This window comes from Condylura cristata, unplaced genomic scaffold (assembly GCF_000260355.1).
Source record: "Condylura cristata isolate star-nosed mole 26May11 unplaced genomic scaffold, ConCri1.0 scaffold00029, whole genome shotgun sequence".
NCBI classification, from domain to species: Eukaryota; Metazoa; Chordata; class Mammalia; order Eulipotyphla; family Talpidae; genus Condylura; species Condylura cristata.
The window spans coordinates 24,225,128-24,252,881 of NW_004567130.1; the positions used below are offsets into that span (position 1 = coordinate 24,225,128).

The 27,754-nt window shown below is 41.3% G+C and overlaps 1 protein-coding gene across 5 annotated transcripts in view; it reads right to left on the bottom strand.

The window, feature by feature from the left end:
* SDCCAG8 (serologically defined colon cancer antigen 8) overlaps nt 1-26,941 on the bottom strand; it is a 172,980-nt gene extending 146,039 nt beyond the window's left edge. For all 5 annotated transcript variants that reach the window (XR_001145907.1, XR_001145908.1, XM_012730926.1 and 2 more), the window contains exons 1-8: nt 26,740-26,941; nt 16,893-17,045; nt 16,140-16,225; nt 14,824-14,937; nt 11,008-11,136; nt 6,610-6,750; nt 5,221-5,285; nt 3,041-3,229 (exon numbers count right to left, since the gene is read on the bottom strand). Coding sequence is in view for 3 of the 5 variants with exons in the window: in XM_012730926.1 (XP_012586380.1) it covers nt 3,041-3,229; nt 5,221-5,285; nt 6,610-6,750; nt 11,008-11,136; nt 14,824-14,937; nt 16,140-16,225; nt 16,893-17,045; nt 26,740-26,806 (944 nt within the window). In the remaining 2 variants the exon portion in view is untranslated. The remainder of the gene's footprint in view (nt 1-3,040; nt 3,230-5,220; nt 5,286-6,609; nt 6,751-11,007; nt 11,137-14,823; nt 14,938-16,139; nt 16,226-16,892; nt 17,046-26,739) is intronic.
* Nucleotides 26,942-27,754: the final 813 nt, after the last annotated feature.

The window sequence follows — 27,754 nt, forward strand, 5'->3', positions numbered from 1 at the left end:
ATAAATAAATAAATCTTTAAAAAAAAAAAGCAGTGGTAATCTTTCTACACACAAAGAAAAGAAAATGTAATACTGAACTATTAACTATGTTATTTTACTCCATACTTTTTAGAAGTTCTAACTGCTTGCAATTTCCATTTCATTGCCAAATTCTAAATTATCAGAAAGGACCAACTATGATTTTTAAAATTTTAATAAACTTTAAGGAATAATAATTTAAAAAAATTATAAACTCTGAGTCTGAAAAGCTTTCAGCATTAAACAATGGCATTAAAATACATCTGAGAAATAAAACAATTTTTAAAATTTGTGGTATTTGGAAAGCAATCATGTTTTAAGAAACATATAACATTGGACAAAGCTACAATTATTAGCAGTTTCATAAAACTGTAAAAAAAACCACTACAAAATTCATGGGGGCATAGAGCTCTTCATTTTAGAATGTTATGGTTTGTTTTAAATTGAGAAAGGTTTTTGTTGTTTCACAGGTGATGAATAAAAGGAGTTAGTAATTTTGATTGAATATACTCAATGATTATATGAAAAAGTAGATCAAAGCAAGACTAATTAGTCTACTTAAATAAAATGTAAATTAAATACAAACAAAACTGAATTTGTATTTCAAAAAAAGGTCTTTAACATAAAAGGGGACTATCTTTGGTAAGGAAAGCAATCCAACTAAAACTTGTGATTCTGGAAGAAATTTAAAATACACTCTTACCGATAAGTAAATAGGTATAGAACTTCCCTAAAGTTCTAAGACCTGCTAAAAAGCAAACGTTCAGTGATTACCTTGTCTATTCCTGATAGTATGCTATCATCAAAGTCAAAGTTTCAAATAAAACCCAATAACAAAAAGGCTCCGTGTTTATAATTATGCTGATAGATTATAACAAGATCAAAATTAACAAATTTGCTTCTTATGGGAGACATATTTAATCCCCTTCATCTCATCTCAGTCCATATCAATGAAATAAATGACAAAAGAAAAATGAAGAAATAGACTCAAGCATGTATCCACAGTACTAATAGTATTTTAAAAACTTAGTGCAAAAAGGAATGAGAAAAATCCATGAATGTTCTCAGCCAAATATTTAAAATAAGGAAGAGAGAAAACTGGTCTGATATGTATGCATGAGCTTCATCTTGAAAAACAGAGTGCTTAAGAAATGTTTTTCGTTCCTAAGTTCCATACTTCTTTCCACTACAGTTTTTTTTTTAAAAAAGATTTATTTGTGCATACAGAACTGGGGTACAGGCCAGAGGCTCAGGGGCGGTGAGAGGCTTCACCAGAGACAGAGTGGGGAGCAGAACAGGCCGACTGACGAAGTACACTGCTGAGGGGAGCAGCGGGCGGGTCAGGAGAGGTCTGCCGTGCCCTGTGGTCACCTCCGGGGCAGGCGGGGATCGAACTCATGCAGAGGTAGCTTTAGCTTCTTAGTGCTGTGCTTTAACCTGCTGCGCCACCAGGGAGGAGCCTCCACTACCAGTTTTTTTTAAGTATTTTTAGGTATGTTAATAAACAGTATCAGTGCCACTGTATTAAAGGAAAGTCTAGAAAGCTGAGTACAACATTTCCTTATTCCTCATTTCTGGGAAGTTTCTAATAGTCTTTCAAAAATCAACAATAAAAGTAAATAAACAAGCCAGCCCCAAATCAGTAGCTAAACTACAGTGCTAGTGTTCTAGGCCCAGACTGGGCCCCTTACCCTCCAGGCAATCCTAGTTATAGCTGAACCAGGCAGTGCTTTTTAGAGACTCAAGCATGAGGGAGCCAGTTTGGGAAAGGAGAATATACATTGGTCCCAACAGGACTAGCAGAAGATACTTAAAGGGTATGTGCACCAGGCAGGAAGGAAAAGGGGAGCTTGTTCGGGTGGGTCTAGACCCATGACTGTGCAGACACGTTACATTCCAATATGCAGTTGGGCTCTCAGCTTTCTCCCTCCAGTAAATTATGAGATAATCATTAGTCAGGATCTGATGCTTTTAATCTATCATGACGCCCATGGTCAGAGTGGTTATGCTGAATTGCTTGGAGCGAAGTTGTCAATCTGTGACTTGGTCCAACTGTTCAAAAAGCAACTATTACCTAAGTTGTCTCACCAGAGTAATACAGTAGAAATCATTTCTCCTTTCTGAAAAGGAGAAACTTCTCCAATACAGTATGAGCTACTGAAAGGAATTTAACAAAAATCAGTAATCTATTGATACCACTCAAAAGTATGTATACAATAAGCAAGAAAAAGTTACAAGTCTAAAATGATGTGGTTACCCTTTGTCACAGTGCAGGAGAAAATCCCTCATCTCGTGGGCTTGTCTTAGGCTGAACAAGTAATGAAAATAGCATCAGATGGGTCAGCAAAGGGGAAAAAATGTCATAATATGCCAGGATGGGGTAGTTAAAATTATTATGCTGTACCTGATTTTATAACTCCTAAAGCATAAATCCTGAGACATTACAGAGAGGGGAGGGAGACACATCACAAGACAAGGAGCAGGTAATCTCATTTTTACTCAGAGAAGAGATCCGAGAACTTAAAATGGGGGCCAGTCACTTTATGATGGGAAAAGCCCGAAGACGTGGATCAGGGAAGAACAAAAGCCTGGTGGATGGCAATCTCTTCTTCAATTAGGGAAGGACAAAGTACAGGGAAGCATGAGTTTCTATTTAGCCTCCAAGGTGTTCATTGCTCTCAACTCAAAATAATCTATATTCTTCAAGTAACAACAAACGTTTCTTCTAGAAGCGCAAGCATAGGGCTACCATTGGTTTCCCATATCTAAGTGACAAGTATTCAAAAAAAAACTACTCTGAACATCTGGAAAAAGTCTATCTGACTCTTTGAGAGAACAACCTCTCCTCGCAGGTGGCAGAAATTACCTGTTGTAGCTTTAAGAAAACGACAGTGAAGGGACTTTTTATTTAAAAATCCATCTTATTTGAAACTTAACTTTAACCTCATGTGATTTATCGTGGGGATAAAGGAACACCTCTCTTGAAAAACACACTTCCATGTCCCCAAACACCCCTACTTACTTCGTCAACCTTTCAATGGTCTGCATGTGAACATTATTATGGGTTTTGGAAATAACGGCATCATGTTGAGCGCATTGCAAACACAGGCCACCAACCGAGTTAGGAGTATTAGCAGCAAGAAGAGACTCTTTATGCTTTAGTTGCTCTTTAAGATCTTCACATTTTTTCTGATACTCAGCTAAGTCTTTCCTAAAAGAAAGGAGAAGTTTCAGCAAATGGCAAAGTAAAAGTACACTGCTTTCAAATATATCACCGCCGTGAAACCTACTACGATCATTGTGACAGCAATAACCACTACCTAGTAAATACTAACTTACTCTATGAGGTGCTTCCCATATAATATCTTATTAATGCTTATCACAGCCCAGAAATGTAGTATGATTATTTTAATTTACACTTAGAATATAGTGGGGCTTGATGATATTACATAATTAGAACAGACAGATCACCTCCATTTTGCAACCAAAACTACTCTAGATTAAAAACTAGGGATAAATGAAATTATACTCCGAATACTCTTTGGTCTCTCTTCCTGTACCCCTCATTGTGGTTGACCAATCACTTGCTCCTGGAAACTTAGAAAACTGGTTGTGTTACAGCCTAATAAAAATTCTCTGTGTTCTTTTGAAGTTAATAGTGACAGCAGAAACTCAACAGCTGCTGATCGCTGAGGAAATGACCTACTGGGAAAGTCAAACACTTTAACTGAGGTTCCTAAACTTCCAGGCACCTCCTTGGACCTGGAAATGCAAAGCCCCAGCTTTCCCTCACATTCCTTCCCTCCCCCGCATTATATAATCTCCTCTTCCATTATATAGTTACAGTACTCCTGCCTTGCAGGGAAATGGCTTCACTACGGTGCTAGCTCAATTGTGGACTCCCTCAGTGGCCATGTTGAACCACTCACAAAGACATTCTTATGCTTCATAGGTTGGCTTTCTGGACATGAGTGAAAGACTAGGTTTGGTTGTTTACATGAGACTAAGTTCTTGTAAGATGGTAACACAGATTGTAACAGAAGAATCTTCACACAACGGGGAGGTTCCAGGTTCCCTACCCCACCTAGTGAGGGGCAAAGCTGAGCAGCCAGGTGTAGATTTGGGGAGATGCATGAAGCAGAGAGATGTGGATGAGGGTGCACCTGCTTCTCAGGTGTGGACATGCACCAGCGACGTGGGACACATGGAAGAGACCCAGGGAGTTGACATGTAGAGACACTTGAAAGAGACATGAGTGACAGACAGGTGGGAAAACTAAGAAAGGTGGCCTTCACCTTGATTTTATTTCTATTTTGTTGCTTTCACCCCAACTGCGTGGCCTCTTTTGACACTTTCCTTCCAGAAGGGATCTTAATGTTGGGCCTGAGTAGTCTCGCTACTTGGCTGGGCATTGATGCTTGAGGGGAACTGTGTGTGTTTCATCAGGAAACATGTCCTCTCTCTTCTTCCCTACCTATGCACAATCAGTCCATTAAAGATATACACACTAAAAGCACACTTTGTCTTTATGTAGTGGGTGACAGAACCTCTTTTTAAAAAGTTCATGGGTCTCAGGGTGCCTCTCATTCTGCTCAATAACAAGTTAATTTGCCTATGACCCATGCTTTCTTTGTGTAGGATGTTGTCTACATTACATTGCCCACAGAACAAAACTATAAATATTGTCCAAATATAAATATTTAACTAAAGCATGGAGCAATAATATATAATATCCTTGAATCGAGGGACGTTACAAACCCCTTAAAATCTGGAAAGCGCACTTAAAAGATCAGATGTAGAACATACATCTTATCCATGACTGATTTACTATGGCCTGCTTTTCTTCAGAACAAAAACATTTTAAAAATTATATAATCACAAAGTTTTTACAATGAATCATTTTAAAAGAGAGTGAGTTATAGAAAGTGTAGGGGTTCAAAAGAAATCATACTATATTCGTCTGGGTTTTTTTTGGGCTGAGAGAGTAATGAAAATACCATCACATGAATTAGCAAAGAAAAAAACAATAATGATGCTTTGCTAACTTGTAGAAAATTTTCAGACTGCATATAAAATATCATCAAATAATTCTTATATTGAATAAAATTATATTGAACTCTTGTATTAAAATAATGCATTTCAACAAACATTCAAAGATCGTTATACTTTTGCTTTGACTTTAAATGGATAATAATATTTTACCTCAAAAACCTCATTTGAGAATCCAGGATTTCACTCCTTTCTTCATAAATAAGTTTTAGCTTCTCCTTTACAAAAGAAAAAAATAAATATTTTTTTCAAACCTTGTTTTTACTAGCAAATTTTAATTATTTTTATTAACCTCAATATGTTTTTAACCAAGAGAAAAAATAGTGTCTATTTTCTCATAATACATAACATGTCACACTGTTCCATAATGCACCCCAAATTTTCTATTTTTACTAAGTGAGTTCCTGCAGAGGACTACTGAGTCATAAAGTAGGGATTACTGACCATTTTTTTTCAAAATTTCATACATCAGGTTTTTATTTTTAAAGTGTAACTCTAGGGAAAGCCAATTACAACGTGTAAGGTCCATGTGGGCAAGGATCAAACCTTACTGGAGTCTCCCAAAGTGATCGCTGGACATTTGTCAAAATATATATGGATGAATGATAAAGGGAAAGTTATAAATCACATGATATTAGATATGCTATCCACAAGTTTCTGCTGGTATCTAAATATTCTTTCACTCAACGAGTACTTATTTGATTTTGAAGATGATGATGCCGCTAACCTCAAGGTGTTTATAGTTTAGGTAAGAACAGGAAGGTAGATGAGCAAGTCCAGTGACATATGATTACTGTAGTGAGCTCTGCCCCAGACAAAATGAAATCAGAGCTTAAATCACTCCAACGTATGGAAGCAGGGAGACCAGTCTAAAAGGCTTTATTGTTACAGCAATTTCCCAGAGATATCAGACGGCACTCTGAGAATTGGAGAGAGAGATTTGCTTATCACACAGGTGGGCTCGGTGGGATCAGTCCCAAAGGCTGAGCCCCGAGTCACAGGAATGGTCAGGTTCTACACAGGTTGTCTGAGGAACCTTGTCGCCGCATGCATCACAGCATACGCATTCTGTATTGTTTGGGAAGCGGTCAGGGTAGCCATGGCTACTAGTGTGGACAAGCAGTAGCCTGCAGGGACTTTCTGCTCCAGCGAGCAGCAGAATCCAAGCAACAGACTCCCCCAAGCAGCGGGCCTGGGAAAGGAGCAGAATCTGAGCAGACCTGGGAAACTCTGCTTCGTTATAAACCTTCATTACAATATAGCCCCTTTCACAAGGAGTTAAGTCTCAACACTATGTAGCTATCACCAACCACTGCAGCATGAGATCAATCCCAGCTAGGGAGCTGACCCACATGGCACAGCAGACCTTCCCTGTCTCCCACTGCTCCCCTCAGCAGTGTATTTCAATGGACCTGCCTGTTCAGCTCCCCACTCTGTCTCTGATGAATCTTCTCACCCCCCACACCTCTGGCCTACACCCCAGCTCTTGCATGCATGCATACAAATAAATCTTAAGAAAAAAAATCACACCCAAAGACTCACCAGTTCTTGTTTCCATTTTTCAGCTTCCCCAGCAGATGCAAATTTGATAACATCTACACTGCCGTGGGAAAATGGTCTCTGAGCAGCTTCATTCACCATGGAATCTTCGCCCATTGTAATCCAGGAATTCTTCATAGTTCCCTAAAATGCGATGATAATTTCAAGTGATATTTAATGTGTAAACCAACCTACGTGCTGTACAAGTGGAATATCCATTTGTGATTCAAGGAATTAAAAAATATATATATCCCTAAACTATGAAAGAAAAATCATTTTCCATTTTCAGATATTAGGGTCATATTCCACAAATGTTACAAAGTCAAATTCCTACCGGTGCAGGCAATAATGTAAATGAACAAAGAGCTGGAGCAGTGAGCTCAGCCAGTGAATGCGTCTTTCTTTCTTCTCTGAAACACATGGGCTTCTCCTGGTCTGTCTTCCATTTTCCACATTGCATGTGGCATGACTAATAACAGTAACTGTTGACATACTGTGTTTACTATGTGTCAGTACCTGTTTTAGTGACTCAGGTACATGAACTCATTTAGTTATCACAACAACTCGCAGAGATAAGTTCACTGGGACTACCATTTCCTAGATGAGAAAAATGAGTGATAAGAGTAACTGGGTAATTTAGTAGTTTAACTACTACAACAACTTGCAGAGATAAGTTCACTGGGACTACCATTTCCTAGATGAGAAAAATGAGTGATGAGCGTGAGTGTTAATCACCAAGGCAGGGAGAATCTAATGCTAAGATCAACACTGGCTACCTGGTTCCAACAGAGTTTGTGCCCTGAGCCACCATGCTTTTCCGTTTCTCCAGAAAAAGTTACCTGCATTACAGGAAACAGTGCTTGGTGAGAGAAATGACATTCAGTTTGCATGTTAGGGCTTAAAACTGGAATGGCAGGGACCCTCCCTGATGGCGCAACGGGTTAAAGCACAGCACTATGAATCTAGCTGCAGCCACTGCAGCACGCGTTCGATCCCCCACCAGGGAGCTGACCCCAAGACGCAGCAGACCTCTCCTGTCTCCCTGCTGCTCCCCTGCGCTGTGCTTTTCGCCAATGTGCCTGTTCTGCCACTCTATCTCTGGTGAATCCTCTCACCGCCCCTGCACCTCTGGCCTGCACCCCAGTGCTACCTGAATATATGAGTAAAAATCTTTAATAAAACAAAAAATGACACCCTGTTGAATGGGAGAAAATAACAGCACGTCACATATCTGATAAGGGGCTGCTATAGCAGCGACAGAAAACTCATACAACGCAACAACAACAACAAAAAACTCAACCAAATATGGGCAGAAAAGCTAAGCACTTCTTCAAAGAAGACATACAGATGGCCAACAAGCATATGAGAAGATGCTCATTATCACTTAAAATCAGGTAAATGCAAATTTGACCACAATGAGATATCACCTCACAGGAGCCAGAATGGCCCACACCAGGAAAATGAGAAGGAAGTGTGATGATGAAAGGAAGAAAAATAATGTTGGTCAGAATATAGACTGGCCTAGCCCCTACAGAAAATGATAAGGAGATTTCTCCATAGATTAAAAATAGCTCTCATGGGCCCTCCCTGGTGGCGCAGCGGGTTAAAGCACAGCACTGAGAAGCTAAAGCCGCTTCCGCATGAGTTCGATCCCCGCCTGCCCCGGAGGTGACCAGACCTCTCCTGACCCGCCCGCTGCTCCCCTCAGCAGTGGACTTCGTTGATCTGCCTGTTCTGCTCACCACTCTGTCTCTGGTGACGCTTCTCACCGCCCCTGAGCCTCTGGCTGTACCCCAGTTCTGTATGCATAAATAAATAAATCTTTAAAAAAAAAATTTTTGATTGCCGCTATAAAATTGAATTTTTTAGTTATGAAAATTGAATTATGCAAAATTTAAATATGAAGAAAGAGAAAAGAGACTGAGCAAACTAAACCCTAGAAACCTGACTACAAATTAGAAAACCGATGGGCAGGCATGAGAGGGAGAACATTGTGAGGTGCCCCGTGGGTGGGGGGGCGGGGTGACTGGTACTCTGGTGGTCTCAATCTATACTGGTGGATTAAACTACATTGCAGGAGCTGAACGTCTACAATCCGAAAACATACAGCATTGTAGACCAACACTCACACTCACCAACGTTTAAAAACTAAAAAAAAAAAAAAGAAATAGAAATTCCATGATGCACTCATCTCACTTTGTGGTAATTCTTTGAAAAAATACAAAAACACTACATCAAAAAGATATATACGTGTCTATGTGTTTTTTTTTTCCATCATTATTTATAATAGCTTAAAATTGGAGGGAAACTATCAGTCCATTAACTGATAAATGGGTAGAGAAGATGTGGTATTGTAAATACAGAAGACCAGTCAGCTATAATATATGAAACTGATATGAATTCCTGTATTTTGCAACAACACGGGTGAGCCCATAGGATATAACACTTAGTGCAATAAACTACACAAATACCCTGTATCACTCATATGTGATATACAGACAATTGAACTAAATAAAACAAACAAAATGTTGACATATATTACCAATTAGTAGCTTTCAAAGAAGGAAGAAGGGTGGATAAATTGGAACAAAGGAGAAACTTGTATGGTGAAGACAGAATTAAACTTTTAGAGGTGAACTTAATATCTAAATGTTGGTTTTCAATGATCCATTCCTTAAACTTACACAATGTTGTTGTTACATGTTCAAGTTTCTAAAATCTTAGTAGTACAACAAATAAAACAGTGCCTGCCACATCTTCACCATGTAGTCCCAATAAGTATTAATACCCCATAATTTTCAAATTCTTTTCCAGAGAAGACACAAGGAAACAGTGAAAACAGTCAAATGTGCCAATAAGTTCAGCAAGATCTACCATCAGCTTCAAGGTAACAGAATCACTGAAAGGAGTTCAGGGAAAAAAAAGATAAAAACTCGTTATCTGTTTATTTTTAAGATATTCTAAAAAGTGTTATGTTGCAATGTTCAATACAAAGCCATTTAAGTCACTGAAATACCGCAGTTCACCAACACAATTAAAAAGAGGAGGAAACTAATATGTAATAAATAGTACAGAAATCTAACATTAATAGATATCAAGTTCATCTGACATATTTGCAACAACCACTTTAATATTTGCATTACATTTTGTTCAAGCAGATGTTTAGGGAAAAAACACAATAAACAAAACCTCTCCATTACTTTGTCCTTTTATATAATTATGACTGTAGCTTTTATTAGCAAATTTTCTCTGTTCCTATGACAGGCATGCATGCTTTTCGCAATATTTCCTTCCCCTTTTGTATTACACACTTCTCTTTCCCTCTAATTACTTGCCTGCCTAATTTCCTTTCTTATTTCATTTCCCCTTCTTCCACTGTTACCATTGTGTAAATAACTGAAGACTATGAATAATTGAGTTACTGTCTGTTAAGTGGATACATGTAGTTAACATAATCAGCTACTTCTAAACAAAGAATTTTCTAACAACAATATAGAACTCCAGGATTACTATGCAAAGATCAGGTCAGGTTAAGAAAATGAAAACAAAACTTCAAAACCAAAAACTGGAGCATAACTAGATAAAACATTTAAGATACTGATATGTTTTTCTTCGCTGGCTTACTAATGATGACTAATTCAAACCCAGATTTCATTAGAAAATTCAAACATTAAATCTTCCCCCATGGGAAGTTGAGTTCATCTCAAAAAGCAGAACAAGCCAAGCTCAACTGTGCTCTACAGTAAGAGAGATTCAAGCATTTTTAAGATAAATATTTCTGACAAATGATAAGGCCATATTATGTTTAATCAGTGGTTGGATATCATCACAAGAATTCTGGCTGCAGAATTATAGAATCACTCTCACAGCTTTTAAAATTTTCAAATGTATGCACATATATTTTATTTTTTTTAGCTAGTGATTTGAAAAGTATCCCAAGGGATTTTATTCACACTGAAGATTAATAGTTGTTATATAGGTAAGTCTTCTCAAATTGTCAGTCAGCAGAAGAACTCTGGAATGAAACCATGCTTGAAAGTTCTAGAAAGTTATTTGCTAACCTCCCAGCTTGCTCAAAACAGTGGGGAGGCTGGTATTTCAATGCTTGGACCTTTAAGTAGCCTTTTTCTGCTACATCAGGCTACTAGTTAGACTTACTGGAATTTAGAACCAAAAACAATTTAGAGGAATAAAACAAAAATATAAGCTGTGTTTCTGAGAGATTTGGGGTTTAAAAAAGTTCCTTCTGCATAACAGACTTATATAACGTGAATGTAGTAAATACCAGCATAGTAACTTGACTGAACTTCAAGGAGAAAATATAAATTTAGATGTCTGGGGAAGAGGGTAGGAGGGAGAGTTCGACTAAAATATCATTTATGATTTGGAAAAAGTGCTCACAGATGCATCCAGTCCTTTTTGTTCCAACTTCACTGCTTCCTCTTGTCTTTGAGACGTCAGTTCTTGTTGCAGCCTTTCATTTTCAAGCACAACTACTTGTACCCTATTTTTCATTCCAGAGAGTTCCTCCTACAAAAAGCAGAAACAAACACCATCTACGTTAAACATTTTTAAAGCAATGCTTTTAGTTGGTAATTCTTAGGTGATCCAACATGTTATAAAACAGAGAAGACATGTTCTCCATCCATTTTCTAGAAGCATTAATATTACATGTAGACAAAGTAACTCAAATGCCAGTTAACAAACAGAATGCTGAAGTGTAGGGCTACTGACGTTTTTCCCCTAGTAATTAAGACAAACTTTAATAAAAAGCTTATCTAAAAAAACTTTTTAGAATGAGGGTGACTGTTGGAAAATAAGGTAAGATACATTACATTCATGCTTGTTTAAAACATAGATGGAGAACTAAGTGTAGGGTCACGCAGAGATAGAAAGGCGTGGAAAGTTATACTAATTTTCTATGAACTGGTAGCCAGAGGTAGGGAAATCATGGGTGAAACAGTTTATGGAAAGTTTGAAAAGGTTATTGCTATCAGTTATGAAAGTTTCCCAAAACAGATCTATCGTACAATCCAGTGATCCTTCTCCTAGTTACCTACCCAAAGAATAAAGAAACCCTAATCCACAGGGGTATGTATACCCCTCCTGCTCGACTTAAAATAATCAAGATGTGGAAGCTCCCAATAACAGAGGAGATTTGTGATAAAGAAGAGGTGGTGTCTCTGTATATGTGCAGGAAGACACAGATATATACACTACAGAATGGCACTCAGCTATTAAAAAATATATGAAATCTTGCCATTTGCAATATTATGGGTGGAACTGGAAAGGAACTTTGCTGAACAAAATAAAGTCAGAAGAAGAAAGACAAACACCAAATTATTTCACTCATATGTGGGGTAGAAAAAGCAAAGACAAATAGCAGAAATGAGACTTCGAGATGAGGAGGAAAGGGGAGAGGGTCAGTTGAATGCGCTGTGGTTGAGTTCTTGGGACCCACCTTCTACCACAATAGAAATCCATGAGAAAAATTCTCAAGGGGACTAGGCCCAGACTGTGTGGAGGATGTTATGGCATCACTTCTAGGGCATTCCCAGATTCTCACAGAAAAGACTCCAGAAATTCACCCATGTTTCTCTTCAAAGCACGTTTTTGGAATATGCCCAAAGTATATCATTCTTCCTCACAACACCTGCCCCAAGGGAATCTATTCTATCAGAACACAACCAACTGGCATTCTCTTATAAACTTATTATAAGGAAGGGAAATGTTTTGATTATCACTCTCAGTGTAGTCTGACATAAGGGCTCACGACACCTCCACGTGCTTCATTTTTCTCAGGATTAGTTTGACCATTTGGAGTCTTTCATGGTTTCTATACAAATTTTATAATTTTCTAATATCCTTGAGTAATGTTACTGTGGTTTCACAGATATGGCAGTGCTGTAACTTGCTTTAGGCAGTACGGCCATTTTAACAATATTTATTCTTCTAACCCAGGAACCACTCAATTTCTCTGCATCCTCTTTTGTTTCTTCTGACAGTGTCTTATTGTTCTCAGTGTTTAGCCTCTTCACTTTCTTTTAAAGTTTACTTTAAAAAGTGAGGTATTGAATGAATTTTTAAAGTATTTCTTCCTTATGTTATTATAAATAAGATTACTTTCTTAGTTCCCTTTTCTCAAATGAAGAGTTTACATACAGACATAAGCGATTTTTGTATAGTGATTTTGAATTCTGCCAAATTACTATGTTCATATTACTTCTAGTTGTTCTTGTTTTGTTGTTATTAGACTAGTTGGGTTATATGTGTATATTATCATGTCATCTGCATAGAGTTATAGTTTTACTTCTTTCCTCAATCTGGGTTCCTTTCATACCTTGTGCTTGCTAACTGTTTCAGAAGGACTTTTAATCTATTATGGAGTGGAACAGGAGTGGTGAGAATTGATGTCTGTTTATATCCTGATCTTAGGAGAACCACTTTCATTGAAATTCAAATATACTTCTAATATGCTAAAATCCCAAACACTGACAACACCAAATGCTGACAAGGATGGGAAACTTTAGGGCTGCTCACTCATTGTTAGAGGGAAAGCAAAAAGATATAGCCACTTTGGAAGTCAGTTCGGCAATTTCTTCCAAAACTAAATATTTCTTTACATGTTATCCAGTAACTGTGATTCTTGTTATTTGCCCAATAAGTTAAATGAGTTTAAACTTACGTACACAAAAAACCTATATATGAATATTTATAGCAGCTTTATTTGTAACTGTCAAAATCTGGGAGCATTCAAGATTTCCTTCAATGGATGAATGAAAAACAAGCTATCCTATAACCATAAAATAGAATATTATTCAGTAATGAAAAGAAATGAATTCTCAAGCTATGGAAAAGCCATGGAGGACTCATAAATGTATATTATTAAAGGAACAAAGGTAATCTGCAAAGGATGCACACTGCACAATTCTCACTTCGTGACATCCTGGGAAGGCCAAAACTATGGAGACGATAAAAAGATCAGTGGTTATCCGCGGTTGGGGAATTGAGATGAAGGGATGAATAAACACCACAGAGTATCTAGGAAAGTGTTCTGATACTACAGTAATGGTGCCTACATTCCATTATGCATTTTCAAAACCTCTAAAACGTATAACAAAATGAGTGAATACTTATGTTAACTGGAATTTAGTAAATAATCACGTAACAATATTGGTTTAACAAAGATAATATACTAATGCGTGACATTAGTAACAGAAGAAACGAGTGAGGAGGAAGTAAAGTAACTACTGGGATCTCTACCTACTTTCCATTCTATTTCCGTAACCAAAAACTGATTTAGAAAGTAAAGTCTATTAACTAAATAAATTAATAAAATATTTGTAAGCTTTTTAAACATTATTATGTTAACTCCTTGTTACTAGATCTCAAATTTATACTGATTTCTAAAGCTGCAATCTTCCATTTTACTAGTTCAGCATTGTCATATTTATTCCATTCGAGAAATTTAGAATATATGACTCTTAATCTCCATAAATAAAATTCATGCTGAAATAGCACTTTCATTGTTTGCTCTTCTCCTTACAAAACTCTCATCTTCCTCTGCTGACCTGAATGACCTTATTCCGTTTAAGATTTTCCTCTCCCATGAAAATACTCCCGAAGACCTAGCTTTTTTCATAGCCAGCTTTTTCTTCTTCTTCTTCTTCTTTTTTTTAATAAATATACTTCATACCATGGAATATGAACTACACCGTATTCTCTAAGGAGCTACTGTGGTGGTGTTCAGAGGTAATATTACTATCTTCTAACTAGATGGTAAATTTATTATAATTTGAAATCATGGTGAGTTCCTTTATACTGACAATTTAGCAAATTTAGTCTCACAGCTTATAAGCATTAAGCAGAGATTCTGTACCACAGCATCTGTAAGTTGACAAATGTAGGGGAATATTCCACTAGCATTTACCAGCAGCTGAGCTAAGGTAAATGGGGTGGAAAAGAAAAATTCAAAATACAAGTACATCCTATCAAATTACTAGACATAGTTAAAAACTATTGGAAAATTAAGCAATCAAAAATGGCCAGGTTAGGAGAAGATCCTGTAACACATCAGTATTTGTAACCATATAAAAATAGCAAACATCAATGCATTGTTATAAACATGAAGACCAATAATACTATCAAATTTTCATACAAAGTATAATTAATACAAGCTTGACTATAGACAGGGGGAATTCTTCATGATAAACTTACTTTGCAGAAATTAACTTCTGCCTCTAAATGATGAATGTATTGAGACTGATCATGGATGATTGGAACAAGATTATGTATAGTAGGCATGTTGGCTTCGTTGTATTCTGATGACCTCTACAAAACAGAGGGGAAAACAAATTAAGTATTTGGATTTAGCAGAGATGGTTAACGCTGTCTCTATCATCAGTGTAGCACATATGTCAAAGGAAAAGAATGCTAGGTCACAATGTGGCTGACAGTATTTACTTCCCTATCCTATAATTTCCACAAATAGTTAAGATTCAGAGATCAGAATATCATTCAATAAAGATGGAAAGTGAAAGTAAGTGGCAAAAAAAGGCACGTGGCTAATGGACAAATATTGGTGTAGTTGAATTGGACTGGGATAAGCTGCCTGTTTGAGCCATCTGGAAATGTGACATCACTTAAATAATGCTGAGATCAAGGGACAATTCTCTTCCAGAAATCACTAGGACAAAGAATTGCTACCTAAAACTGCAGAAAGAGCACCCTAAAGACGAGTCTTTAGATAAGTATGTGTCAATTAACTATCGAAGTGCATTTTAAAGGCTGAGTCTTCAAGACCTACTTATTATTATTGGTTTGTATTACTGCAAGTAGAGTATATTTAATTTCTAATTTCTAGTCTTTCATATAACTCCATATGAAAAGACCTGTGTCTCTGTGAAGTATATCCTGTACCTACTGAGTTGATGATCTTGATGAAGGTCTTCCTGCATAACCTGATTCAATTGGCACCATAATATCATTGCTCAGTTTTTCCTTTAGAATGCTAACAAGCTACTCTGTGCATTCCACAGGTACAGCAACTCCAAATAACCGATCTAAACATACTCTGCCCTCTGTGTGCTTAAAAGCATTCTAGAAACTAGGTATCAACAGTAATAAATTAACCGAATGATGAAATGCTTCATTAAAACTGAAACTTACGCTAATAAATATTGAACAAGAGTATGAAGGGCATTTTTCCAATGTGGAAATTAAGTATGAAAGAATGTGTCAAAGTGAAGGAAGTGTGAAAATCCGAGTGCTGTCATGAATATTACACTCTGCTAAAGCAATAGCAATAAGAAAACAAGCAAGTTCAGAAGAAATAGAGTATATATTTTTTTCACATGAAGTTTAGCCATATATCTCAAGTGCAAAATAATTAAAGCTTCAATTAATTAGGATTCTTTTTGCCACAGAGGTCTCTTTTCTTTAGTTAAAATAATCAAAGGGAAGATAACACTATAAAGTTACAACATAGTTAGAAAAATAACATTTTTGCCAACTTGTAAAAAATTGATACTTACTGAAGGAGACACATTTTGTCTTCTTGATGGTGATACTTCACTTTCCTTAGCTGCTTGTTGGTGCAACAAAGCTCTGAGTTGATTAACTGTAGGGCAAAATCAATACGTTTACTAATCTCATTTGAGACCCTGAGTTTAATGGCAGCCATCCATCCTCCTAACAAGTATTTAAATATAACTTAGGCATCAAAAATTGTCCTGTTGACTGAGGCTATGAAGACAGACTGAGGAAACCTCTACCACTTAAGGACCCAATGAGCAAGCAAGATGCACTGAGAGGAGACGATAAAAGATGTTGATGTACAAGCCTAGAGCTACGTTAGTACTGCAAGAGGAAGCAGCCCCGGCACCTATTCTCATGGATGAGACGACACTGTGAAGGGTGACTAGAGACAAGCAGAAAAGGGTGAGAAGAGCTCTAGTTAGAAAACACAGCACAAGCTAAAGTCAGGAGGTTGGTATGACACGGCTTGCAAGCTGGATGGTTGGGAAGAGGACAGAAAAAAGGGGGAAGAGGTAGCTTGGAGTCATTTTAAGAAAATATTGCCATGACAGACTAATGAGTTTGGACTGTAGCCTGGAAGCACTGGGAGGCAAATAAAACTTTTTAAAAAGCAAAGGAATTATGTCAGCTGATTTGTGTCTTTGGGGAAAATCCTAGTGGTAGAGTAGGCAAAAGAATGGAGATATTAACGCGTGGCGTCTAAAGGAGTGACTGCGTGTCCCCAGGTTGGGGTTGGCATCCACACGCACCAGCGTGGCTGTGCTGCAGCTCATGCCAGGCAGCCCTGGTGTCCTCGTCTCCTACAGTGGTGCCGAAAGAAGGCTCCAGAGCAGATTCCCCAAAAGTGCCGTCACTGTCTCTCAGGGCACACTTCAGTTGATGAATGCTTCTGTTCGCACGGTCTGCAACAAAGCAAAGTCAGGGCCAATGAAAGCTGGGCAGCTAGCATGTACAATTATGTAAGAAGTTAAAAAGGAGCAGCAATTATTTCTTTTAAAGATTTATTTATTTATGCATACAAGAACTGGGGTACAGGCTGGAGGTGCAGGGGTGAGAGGACTCACCAGAGACAGAGTAGGGACAGGCAGACTGACTGAAACACACTGCTGAGGGGAGCAGCGGTGGATCAGGAGAGGCCTGCCGCGCCCTGGGGGTCACCCCCTGGCTGGAACCCAACTGGTGCCGCAGCGGCTGTGGCCAGCTTCATAGCGCTGTGCTTTCACCCTCTGCACCACCGGGAAGGGCTCAGAAGCAATTACTCCTGGTACTTTATGGATAGGAGCATCTGTTCTGTTTCTAGCTTCTGCGACATGCATGAGAGGAAGTAAGAGAGAATGTACGTGGGCTAGAAATCAGAGCTGACCTCTAACCCCAGAGGCTGACTGTCACCAGGCCCAACACCACCAGCAAGGAGGAGTGAAGAGCAGACTCCACCCTCCACCATCTCTCAAGCCCAAGAAGAGCCCCAGTGGAAGCATCCTCCTGCCCCTTCACGTCAAGACCCCTTGGTACGCTGGACACTGGGGAGGGTGGACAGAACGGGAGAGGCCTCCACCACCAAACTCTCCGCCCAGGGGAGCCTCCTGGTGACTGTGGGGCAATGTGATGCTCACATTCAACTGTCTGGCTTAGTTTTGATAGAGATTTAAAGATCTGAAGTTCTTGTGTGGCAACTGCTACAGCACAGTCCTTTTTATGTACTGTGGGCTGACCACGCCTCGCACAGAAATTCTTAGCAGTCTGACATCTACGACTGAAGCTTATGCTTACCAGCATATACTTAACACGAACTGTCTAAAATGGTATTTTAAGGTGTATTACTAAATTAGTTTAGTTCTCAAAATAGTCCGCAAGCAACTCAACTTCCTGCCCTGGATCCTGTAGAGTAAACGGAAGCGATCAGGACTTCTCCACCCTCCCACCACCAGCACCAAAGCTCCGCACCTGCGGCCTGAGACGCCCGCCGACGCGCACCTGGCGTGTGCGGTGCGCATGCGTGAGTGGGCGCACCTGCCGAGGGCGCCCGTAAGGCCGCAGAAGCGCGCAGCGGCGGACGAGGGTGCAGCGGAGACCGGAGTAGGGCCAGGAGGGAAACCCGAGGGCTGAGGCCTGCCAGCCTCCCAGTCACCCCCCACCCTCTGCACCCCGCATCTAGTGGACTCTTGACAAAGGGCATCGAAAGCGCATTGAAAGCCTGAAAAGCGGCCGAGGACTCCAGGCCCCTCCTCTGCCTTCTGCCCGGCTGGCAGCTACTCAGCGCGGTCTGCGGAGTGACTGGGGCAGACGGATGAGCCCTCGAAGGCCGAGGCGGGACTGGGGTGGCAGGCGGGAGCGTGACAGGCCGTGGGCCCCGCGGCCACTCAGGGCGTGGCCAAGGCCCGGCAGCGTCGGGAGAGCTAGGCTAGAGCCGCCGCGGGGGCACAGGAGGTGGACAGGCCCGGGAGGGCTCCACACGCCCCGGGTGCGGACGCCCCAGAACCAGCCTGCGACCCCCGGCAGCGGACTCGGGCAGGAGGCCACGGCCCGTGCTGGGCTCGCCCAGGGCCAGCAAGGTCAAGCCCGGACTGACGGCTGCGCCGGAGGCGGAGGTCGCGTCTGTGGGCCCCGCCGGTGGGATTAGGAAACCCCAGGCGAGGAGAACCAAGGCCAGCGGCCCTCGGTGAAGCCTGCGTGGGGCGCTCTGCGGCCGGGCAGAGGCCATGGAAGGAGCCAGCTCCACGCGGCCGGGGCTGGCCCGAGTGCAGGGGCTGCCGCCACCCTGCGGGCTGAGGCCCAGTGCTGCGGTGACGACAGCGAGCACCCCTGCGGGCGCCGTTACCCCCACCCCAGAGTGTCGGGCTGCAGCAGCTCAGCGTGAGCCCCTCCTGGGGTGGCTGTGCCCTGTGGTTGCGGCTGAGGCCAGCGCAGCAGGAGGCCAGAAGCCTGGGGCCCTGGTGTGACGGCAGAGGCCTGCGTAAGGTAACACCCCCCCACTCCCGGGCAGTGCCCTCGGCGGGCTCGGTGGATCATCTGCTGGCGCCAATGAGCTTGTCTTTTTGCCCCCAGGTTGGTGCCCAGCCAGAGGGTTTGACTAACATTAAAAGTGTGTTCTATAGAGTTGTCAAATGACTTCACCGCTAAGAAAAAGGATAATAATTTATTTATACCCAACCAGACTAGACGCTAGTAAGCTCTAAGAAAACGAATGGGGAATCTAACAGTGTGTAGCTAAAAATCCCTCTGGGTATGGCTGATTGTGACCCTATGTAATAATACTTCTTCTAACATGATTGTTTAATCTTTTAGAATTTATAAGAGTCAAGACTGTGCTAAACTGTACTCTCCAAATTGTTTTGAGATACTAAAGTCAACAACTACCCGAAAGAAAAATAACCTACAAGATGGGATTTTTTCACAACCAGAAACTTCACTTACTAGGAACAAAATGGAAGAAAAGGCATTTGCAAGGTAAGTGATGTGAAACTAACAAGGTAAATGATGTTTCTAAGTATTTCCATGCTACATTTCAAAACATGCTGAGTCTTTTCAAATATATACACAGCAGCATAATTACACACCGTAACAGACAGTTAATTCTGAGAAATAGTAATACAAGATCCAAAAGGAATGAAATCCCATCACTTCAACCGGAGTCCCTGCAACGGAGAGGCCCTAAGGACACCATTCCAGGACGCAGTTGCAAGCTGCTTCTACAGCAGAAAATGGATTCGATGGGAGGACCCAGGCGTCTCCTATCCCACTGCTAATTCGCAGTTTCATCTGCCTCTAAGGAACTTATTTCCCCTTCTCTCTTGAGACAGCAGGGGCATTTCACAAAGAATCTTGATTTCTTTTTATCAACAGTCTCAGGCTGAATAAGAAGTTATGAATACAAATGCAACAGAACTTTGAGTTTTACAGAATCACAAAATTGTTGACGATTGTTTCTAGTAGTCCACTATTTAAACACCAGCCGATACATGGAACACTGGAAAGATCATGGAGCTGCTTGCTGCCTGCTGACAAAATTAGGTGCTTCATCCAGTTTCCCTATCTTCTCCCTCCTAGCTCACCACTGGGCTTCTCTTCATTAAAATGTTTTTTGAACAAAAGGCAAATCACCCCCATTCTAGGAAGGATCATCACTAATATATGTACTCTGAATTATTAATTTCTCCATTCTCCATCTGCAGTGGGAGATGTGAATGCGAATTACCCTGGTGATGGGCAGGGGTAGCCCCATCTTGTGCAGTGCCCAGCTGTCTGAGAAAACACCGTGAACGGTAACCCCGAGGCTGAGACACAAGGCGCCCCGCAGTTCTCAAAACAGGACGCATATGGCAGACAATGAGAGAAATGAAACCACAGTGAGATAAGAGGTACCTGTGTCTGTCCACACAGAAGACTGCTGTCACCCTTCACTAGGGACTGACAGGAGTAAGACCCATACAAGAAAATCATAATTCAGAATCAGACAAAACAAACTTTAAATGGCAATGACAACAGTGAAGAGATTGAGAGTTGTATGCAGGAACCACAAAATGGCAAAGAAACTACTATCGTAAGACTCTAGTAGCCTAAAACAGCGTTCAAGTGGCTGGCCCCAGCAGCGAATGTTGATCTCAACAAGAACGAAGACATCTTAAAGTGTCCTGAAGATAATTAATGCTGATGGATGCTGACAAACCTAGGAGACTGGCACTGTGCACCATGAGAAACACCTGACTTTTTTTCCTGCACCAAGTGAAAGCACTTATGCACCTGTCCTCACTGATCAAGCAGTAACCCCAGCTAGACTGGCAGAAAGTAGGTTAAATCGCCAAACCACAGTCTGCATCCTTGATGAAATGACTCAAGTATGACTCTGCTGTCTTGTCACTTCGAGGTCAGGGCTTCCCGACCCCAGCACTCCTGGAATTTGGACTGAACAGTTCTTTGTGCTGAGGGCTACGTCATGCATGTGAAGCAACATCCTTGTCTCTACTTAGCAGACGCTTCCACTTACACCCCCACAGTCACGGCTGCGTGGCAAGGGGACAAGTGTATTTCACGTTACTTTCTTTACGTTCTGACCCCGAAAGGAACAGCACTAAGTGCAAATGTGAAATTCTTAACCTCAAGCTGATATGGTAAGTGCACATATCTTTTAAACATCCCAAGACAGGACAGAATTATTCTCAATAACTTAAGAGCAGCTAAATCTCTTTTTTTGGTCCAAGAATACGTACAGCTACCCTTCTAATTTCATAATAATAAACCATTCCTTTGGTTTCTATACTACTCCAAGAAGACTCTCTTCTGTAATCACTCTTTTTTGGCCACCCAGTACTGTTTTTTGCCGTTTTTTTTCTTCATTAGTATAAGGAAAAAAAAGTTGGAATTCTCATAACTTTGCTTTTATGGTAAAACAAATGGTCATAAAAACTCAAACTATTAAGAAAAGTCATTAGTAAATAAAACAAAATATATGTAATTTAAAATTTTTGCAGCAAAAATCTCAATTCAAATGTTTGTAAATTTTATTTTCCATTACCAGTATTCAATTATTCATAGCCAAATCACTCCATTTCTTTGATTTTAGGAATGAGAGCTATAAAACTGCACTGAAATATTAAAATAATTTTCTCATTTCATAAGAAATGTTTTCCAGAGACTTTATTGCATTACCTGTCTTGGTCTCAATGAGTTTGAAAATAACACAAAAATGCATAAACCTTGGCTGTGGAGAACGTATGTGTATACACATACTGTGTGTGTATATATATATAAATGCATATATACACATATGGTGTATCACAGAGTATATAAAAATACTCAGACATATTTGAGACTGGCAAAGGCAAGAGGAAATACAGGTTCGAGTGAAATGGAGAAAAAGTAAAACTTTTACTTAAGTATTCATTTTTAAGTTGGACAGATGTTCAACTGCTGTCACCGCTGGCCAACTCAGCAGCCTGATGGTCACTGCGTGCGATTAACACAGGCCTCCCACAGACGTGCACTTCCTGGCATGTACCAGAACAACCCGCAGGGGACCCCTCTCACCCGCCTCCACTGAGGGGCACAAGTCAGAGAGGAGAGGCACAGCCGGTCTGGCCACATGAAGAAGCTGGGCCAAGGACAAAGAGGTGAACCCCACAAATCAGGGACTTCAAAGACGCCACTGCTAAAACGCCCAGTCTTCCGAAGAGAAGGCTCTAACAACCCTCTTTTTCCCCCCTCAACCCAAAGACTGTCAAATATGAACATGAACCAGACATCCAGCTATCTTTGCAGACTACATACAATTCTCATTGTGAGGCTCAGAATTCAGACAGCCTTCCCAAAGCTTTCTGGAGGCGGTTCCTGGGCTTGAATCCCCAATCTTAATGCTTTAATAAACTCGCTTAACTTTTGCTCAATTGAAGCCAACACAAATTTCTAAGTTCTCTCCAGTTGTGTACACAGAGAATATCAACATTAGCTTTACTTTTCTCAAACTAGATGAATTTACAAAAAAAAAAATTACTCTCAAATTGTGCATTTTCCTTCAAAATTGAACCTCTCATGTGAGCCTGGCTGTAATCCTCACTTTCATTTTTATAAGTTAGAAACAACTTTTATCAATTGCATTGTCAGTCCAGTGTTTATAAAAGGGACATTAGTGACTAGGGGTCCCCCTGGAGGGGGAATCAGGCTCTCCAGGGGGGAAATTTGCTTGGTCAATCCAGTGTGCAGGAGACAAGAAAAAATAGAAGGAAGAGGGAGGGAGCAAGAAAAGAAACTGCAATGTTTTTAGAAAAAAACATAAACTCCTATATTAACATCATCCCCTAGTGTCGTCTACTGACTATATCACACACTTTTATATTTGCTGGGCAACGATCCTACTCTAGTCCAGACTGTTCATTTTACAGATGAGGAAACAAGAATTCAAGCACAATCACCATTAGGTAGCACAGGAGAGCTGATCAACACAGAAACAGCAAGGTTTGGTGGCTTGAATACGAGCTGCATAGTCTCCACTCCATCATGCTTTCTCACAAAACCAGTCTTGAACATTTCAACCTAAATGTTGAAAGGGGGATGCCAGCATCTAAGACGTATAATGAAAACCAATGGTATACTCCTGTCACAATGGAAGGAAGACTGTTTCATTTTCTTTATGCCCATCTACACAAAGGTGGCCAGGAACAGGTGAATAGGTGAGTCAGGTTCGTAGGTAGTGTCGGTAAACTATTTCCAGTCAACACTGCAACAAGACACTTGTCTCTTGATGATTCTGATCGTGAAGGTCAGTCACTGCATGTCTAGCAGTTCTCTCCTTTCTAATATCATAAACCCATATTTAAGTGCTTAAAACATTTAAGTCTCAATTACTTGTTATTCTTGTTTTTCTGACCCTTTCTTGGTTACAAACTACTTTCTTTTGTAACACGTGATTTTGTATAATGATCTGTTGAATATGAACTAGAGGGTCAATTGCTGTTTTTGTCTTTCCAGTACCCAACAAAGTTCTCAGCCATTCTTAGTCTTCAATTATAGTTGCTTACAGTGTGAAGCAAACAGCTAACCATGCTGCTATACCTACCACGTGGCTTCCAGTTCTAGACTAAACTCTCTGGTTCCAGATATCTAATTGGGCTAGGCCTGATCTTTATCCCACTGGAAAATTACACATCATCTTCTATGGAAGAACTTTAGAAAACTCTGACAATGGACTTGTCATCAACTTCTGTTCTTCTGCCAGACTCTTACTTTGAAGAGCAGTCACTAAACCTCTCCAATTTCTTGTGGAGGCACAGAAAAGGCAGTAGACACCCTTGGAGGAGATAAACCACAGCTGTTCTAGGTTCCTCAGAGTCAAGGAGAAGAAAAAAGTCACTCAAGTATTAAAAGTAAGAAAATGAATATTTACTCTGCTTTAGACAACAGAACTTCAAATTCTTGATAAACCATAACTACAAAATTATATTTAAAGAAAAATTAGGGATTGTCGTGAAAACTTATGAAAGTGTTTACATTCTCACTTGGTTACTCCTGACTAAGTACAAATGAAGGTCTATAAAGTTTTTAAAACCAGAGAAATAATTGTGGGGAAAGATCAAAAATGCTTTGTAGCCTTTTTTTAAGCATGTAGTAGAGAAGACATTTTGGGGAAGTAATGGTGAATAGACAAAACCAAACCAAGCAGGACAAAAGAACTTTAAATTGCATTTTATCTGATTGCACATTATAGAATCCTCCAGTTATCAGGGTCTCAGGAACAAACACTTAAAATAATGAAGTTCCACTTACAATACAATCATACTTAGTTTATTCAAAAACACAATCTGACTTTAAGGGAGTTATCGTTTTTAAAAGTGGTAATTTATATGTAGGAACCAAAGAATCCCTGATTGTACTTCATTTCAGGGTTAGTTTTGTTTCCTGACACAATCTATTTATTAAATGAACACATAAAAAAATCAAAATGGGCCCTCTCTGGTGGCACAGAGGGTTAAAGCACTGCACTAAGAAGCTAAAGCCACTTCAGCATGAGTTCAATCCCCATCTGCTCCAGAGGTGACCACATGGCGTGGCAGACCTCTCCTGACCCGCCAACTGCTCCCCTCAGCAGTGGACTTCATGGATCTGCCTGTTCTGTTCCCCACTCTGTCTCTGGTGAACCCTCTCACCGCCCCTGAGCCTCTGGCCTGTACCCCAGTTCTGTGTGCATAAATAAATAAATCTTTAAAAAAAAATAGTGCTAGTAAATCTGAAAACCCATGAAAAACTGTTTCTAGAGTCACTGTTAAAATTATCACTAAGAATGTTTTTTTTGAAAAGCTCTTTTTTCGGTTTGCTCATGATTGTGTTTTCACTACTTTTATCACACTAAATTTAAATCTATTTTAAAAATGTACTATCTTTAAAAGAAAATTTCACTCTATAATTACTGAGAGCATTATCGCAGTATTAAATCACTACCATGAGTTTAAAATGAACTTTACTGCATCAAAAAGCCCAGTATTAAATAGCCTCTAATGCTTACATAAAAGTTGAAAATAAGGTCAGAAGAGGGAAAACATTAGAAGAAACTGGTAATGGAAAATAAAAATGTTCACCAAGCTCAAAAATTAATTACCACTCATCCTGCACGGTAGTTTACTGCTTTCAAAATGAAAAGTTAGTAGTGGTTACTTCTATATTCAACAGCTCTGAAACATCAGTAGGCTGAAGGTGTTCAATTATTTTGCTCTTGCAGTTTAAATATTGAGGATGTTGATGATTTAGCACTATTGACAAATGAAAGTAAGTGATCTCTACAAAATGTAGTCATTAAAAGATAACTTTCCAAAAAGTAATTTTCTAAAGTTGAACATCTTTACTTTGTAGCAAGCACCAATTAGAAATAGCAGTTAACATGCAATGAGTGCTTCTGTACCCTTATTTTCTATTTAGTGATTGCTAGTTGTTTACTGCCTTTCTCTCTCCAGAGATTCCATGGAGATGAACTTTGCATCATTTCTGATTGTACCTCCAGCATCAAGTATGTTTAACCCGTGGTAGGCATTGAATGAATAAATGAGCCACAATTCTAAATGTTTCAAATAATTTTTTAAACTGTTGGTTATGATGGAAAGGGTTAAGAAAATGCAACATTATGAAAAACAGTTTATTACATCTAGAACAAAAATTGTTTTAATAAAACATTAGTTTGTATACATATGCCCTATAAAATGTGTATCTTACATCTAGTGGTTAAAAAAAAAAAGCGACTGCTTTAAGTGAATTATTTCATTTTTTTCTTACAATTACCTTTTAGACAATACCATGAACATACCCCTTAAAATCACACAACTCAGGTTCCGGGTGTTACTCACGATGTTGACAGAGCTCTTTACAAATACCAACATCACTTCTACAGATAATCACAGGATACTGTGCTAAGATAATCTGAATTAACTAAATATGGTTTCAGTAATAGTGCTGGGACATGATCAACAAAAATGAACCTGTCCATCTGGTTAAACAAAATCAGTATTATCATTCTGCACTGCAGAATGGTGTAGTTTTCCTGTTTTCAATTCCGTGTCTAAGAGCTCTGAAAGCTCTGAAACATCAGTAGGCCGAGGACGGCATCTAGCCTGACCCCACGCTGGACTGGGTGTATGGGCGTGTCCTGTAACCGCACCCCTGTGTGCCTCGACTTCCCCAGAAAAGCTTGTTTTGAGTGATTTAATGTAGCTGAAGCGCCTCGATCACTACACAGAAGCCGCTGTCATGGCAATAACCATTCGTGTGCTTTTCCCCCCTGGGTCCAGCAAATGCAATTCCCTGTGTGACAGTGTGGATGAGGAACGCAGAGGACCAAGAGCCAAAGCGCGCTACACGGGCAGACGCACGGAGCCGGCCAGGGGCTCCTGCAGCCTTGGGGTGAAAGATGCCCACGTCGAAAGCGGGGAGCAATCGACGCCCAGCAACGGCAAAAACAAATACAAACTATTTCGTATTCTTCAACGAGCACAGCAACATCCGTCTTCTTGCTCCTCCTGGCGGGGACCAAACCCAGGTGTTAGGAAACGCACTTGGGGGGCCGCTGCCCCGTCCGAGGGGGCCCCGTCCGAGGGGGGCAGGAGGCGCCGCGCAACTCACCCCGGAGACTCCGCTGATACTGCCCCAGAATCTCCTCCAGGGTAGAGTTCTCCGGGGACTTCGCCATGCACGCATTCGGGACCAGAGCGGGGAGCTGCGCGGGGGGAATGTCCAGGGCGCTCGGCCAGAGAACCTGAGGCCGCGGGCCGCGTCGCGGCCGCCGCTTCCAGCCGCCGCGGTGGCCAGGAGCGTTGAACCCCGGCGCGAGCTCTCCGGGGCTCTGCCCACCCGCGGGCCCTCCAGGTGGACGTTGGGAGTTGTAGTCCGCAGGCGCCGGGCCTGCCGCGTCGCGGGCCTCAAGAGCGTTTCCGACCACACTACAAGTCCCAGAGGGCACCGCGCTGCAGGCGCAGGCCGGCGCCGCGGCGGCCAGCCGCCGGCTTGGAGGCCCCGCCCCCGCGCCCGCGCCGTAGCCCTCTTCATTCATCCCGTCCTGCTGCTCGGACGACGCAGCTGACAGAAAAGGCTCCCTTGACACTTGCTCCCGGGCAGTGGAGCCTTGAGCCTCTCAAGGACGCAGGTCGCAAGCCCTGGGCCCGTCAGCCGCGGTATTTGCCAAGCGGGCCGACTAACACAGCGAGAAAGGCGCGCCCCCCGCCCAGGCAGCGCAGACGCGACGGCGATGACTGCTAGTCCTCGCAGGCCCAGCAGCCCGAGCGCCGCTCCGAGCGGGCGCGATGCCCGCTGGGAACTGTAGTCCGCGCCGGCTGCGGCCCCCCCCCTCGGCAGGGTCCTCCTCATTGTTCCCGCGCGGCTCGGCGCACGCCTGCGCAGTGAGCAGCTCGGGCTGGAGACCCTCGCACCACCCGTTTTCATTGTCTCTGCTCGGCGCCTGCGCACTGGGAGTCGCTGGGCCTGGACGCGGCCGGGGAGAGGGCCGGCTCCTCGCCCCTCTCCCGAGCGCCTGCGCACTGGCGCCGCGCCGTGCCGTTACCGCTATGTCTAGGGCGTGTGTGGAATAACGTTACCGCCCGGCGGAGCTGAGGCCCGGGAGCGCGGCCACCGGCGCGGCGGC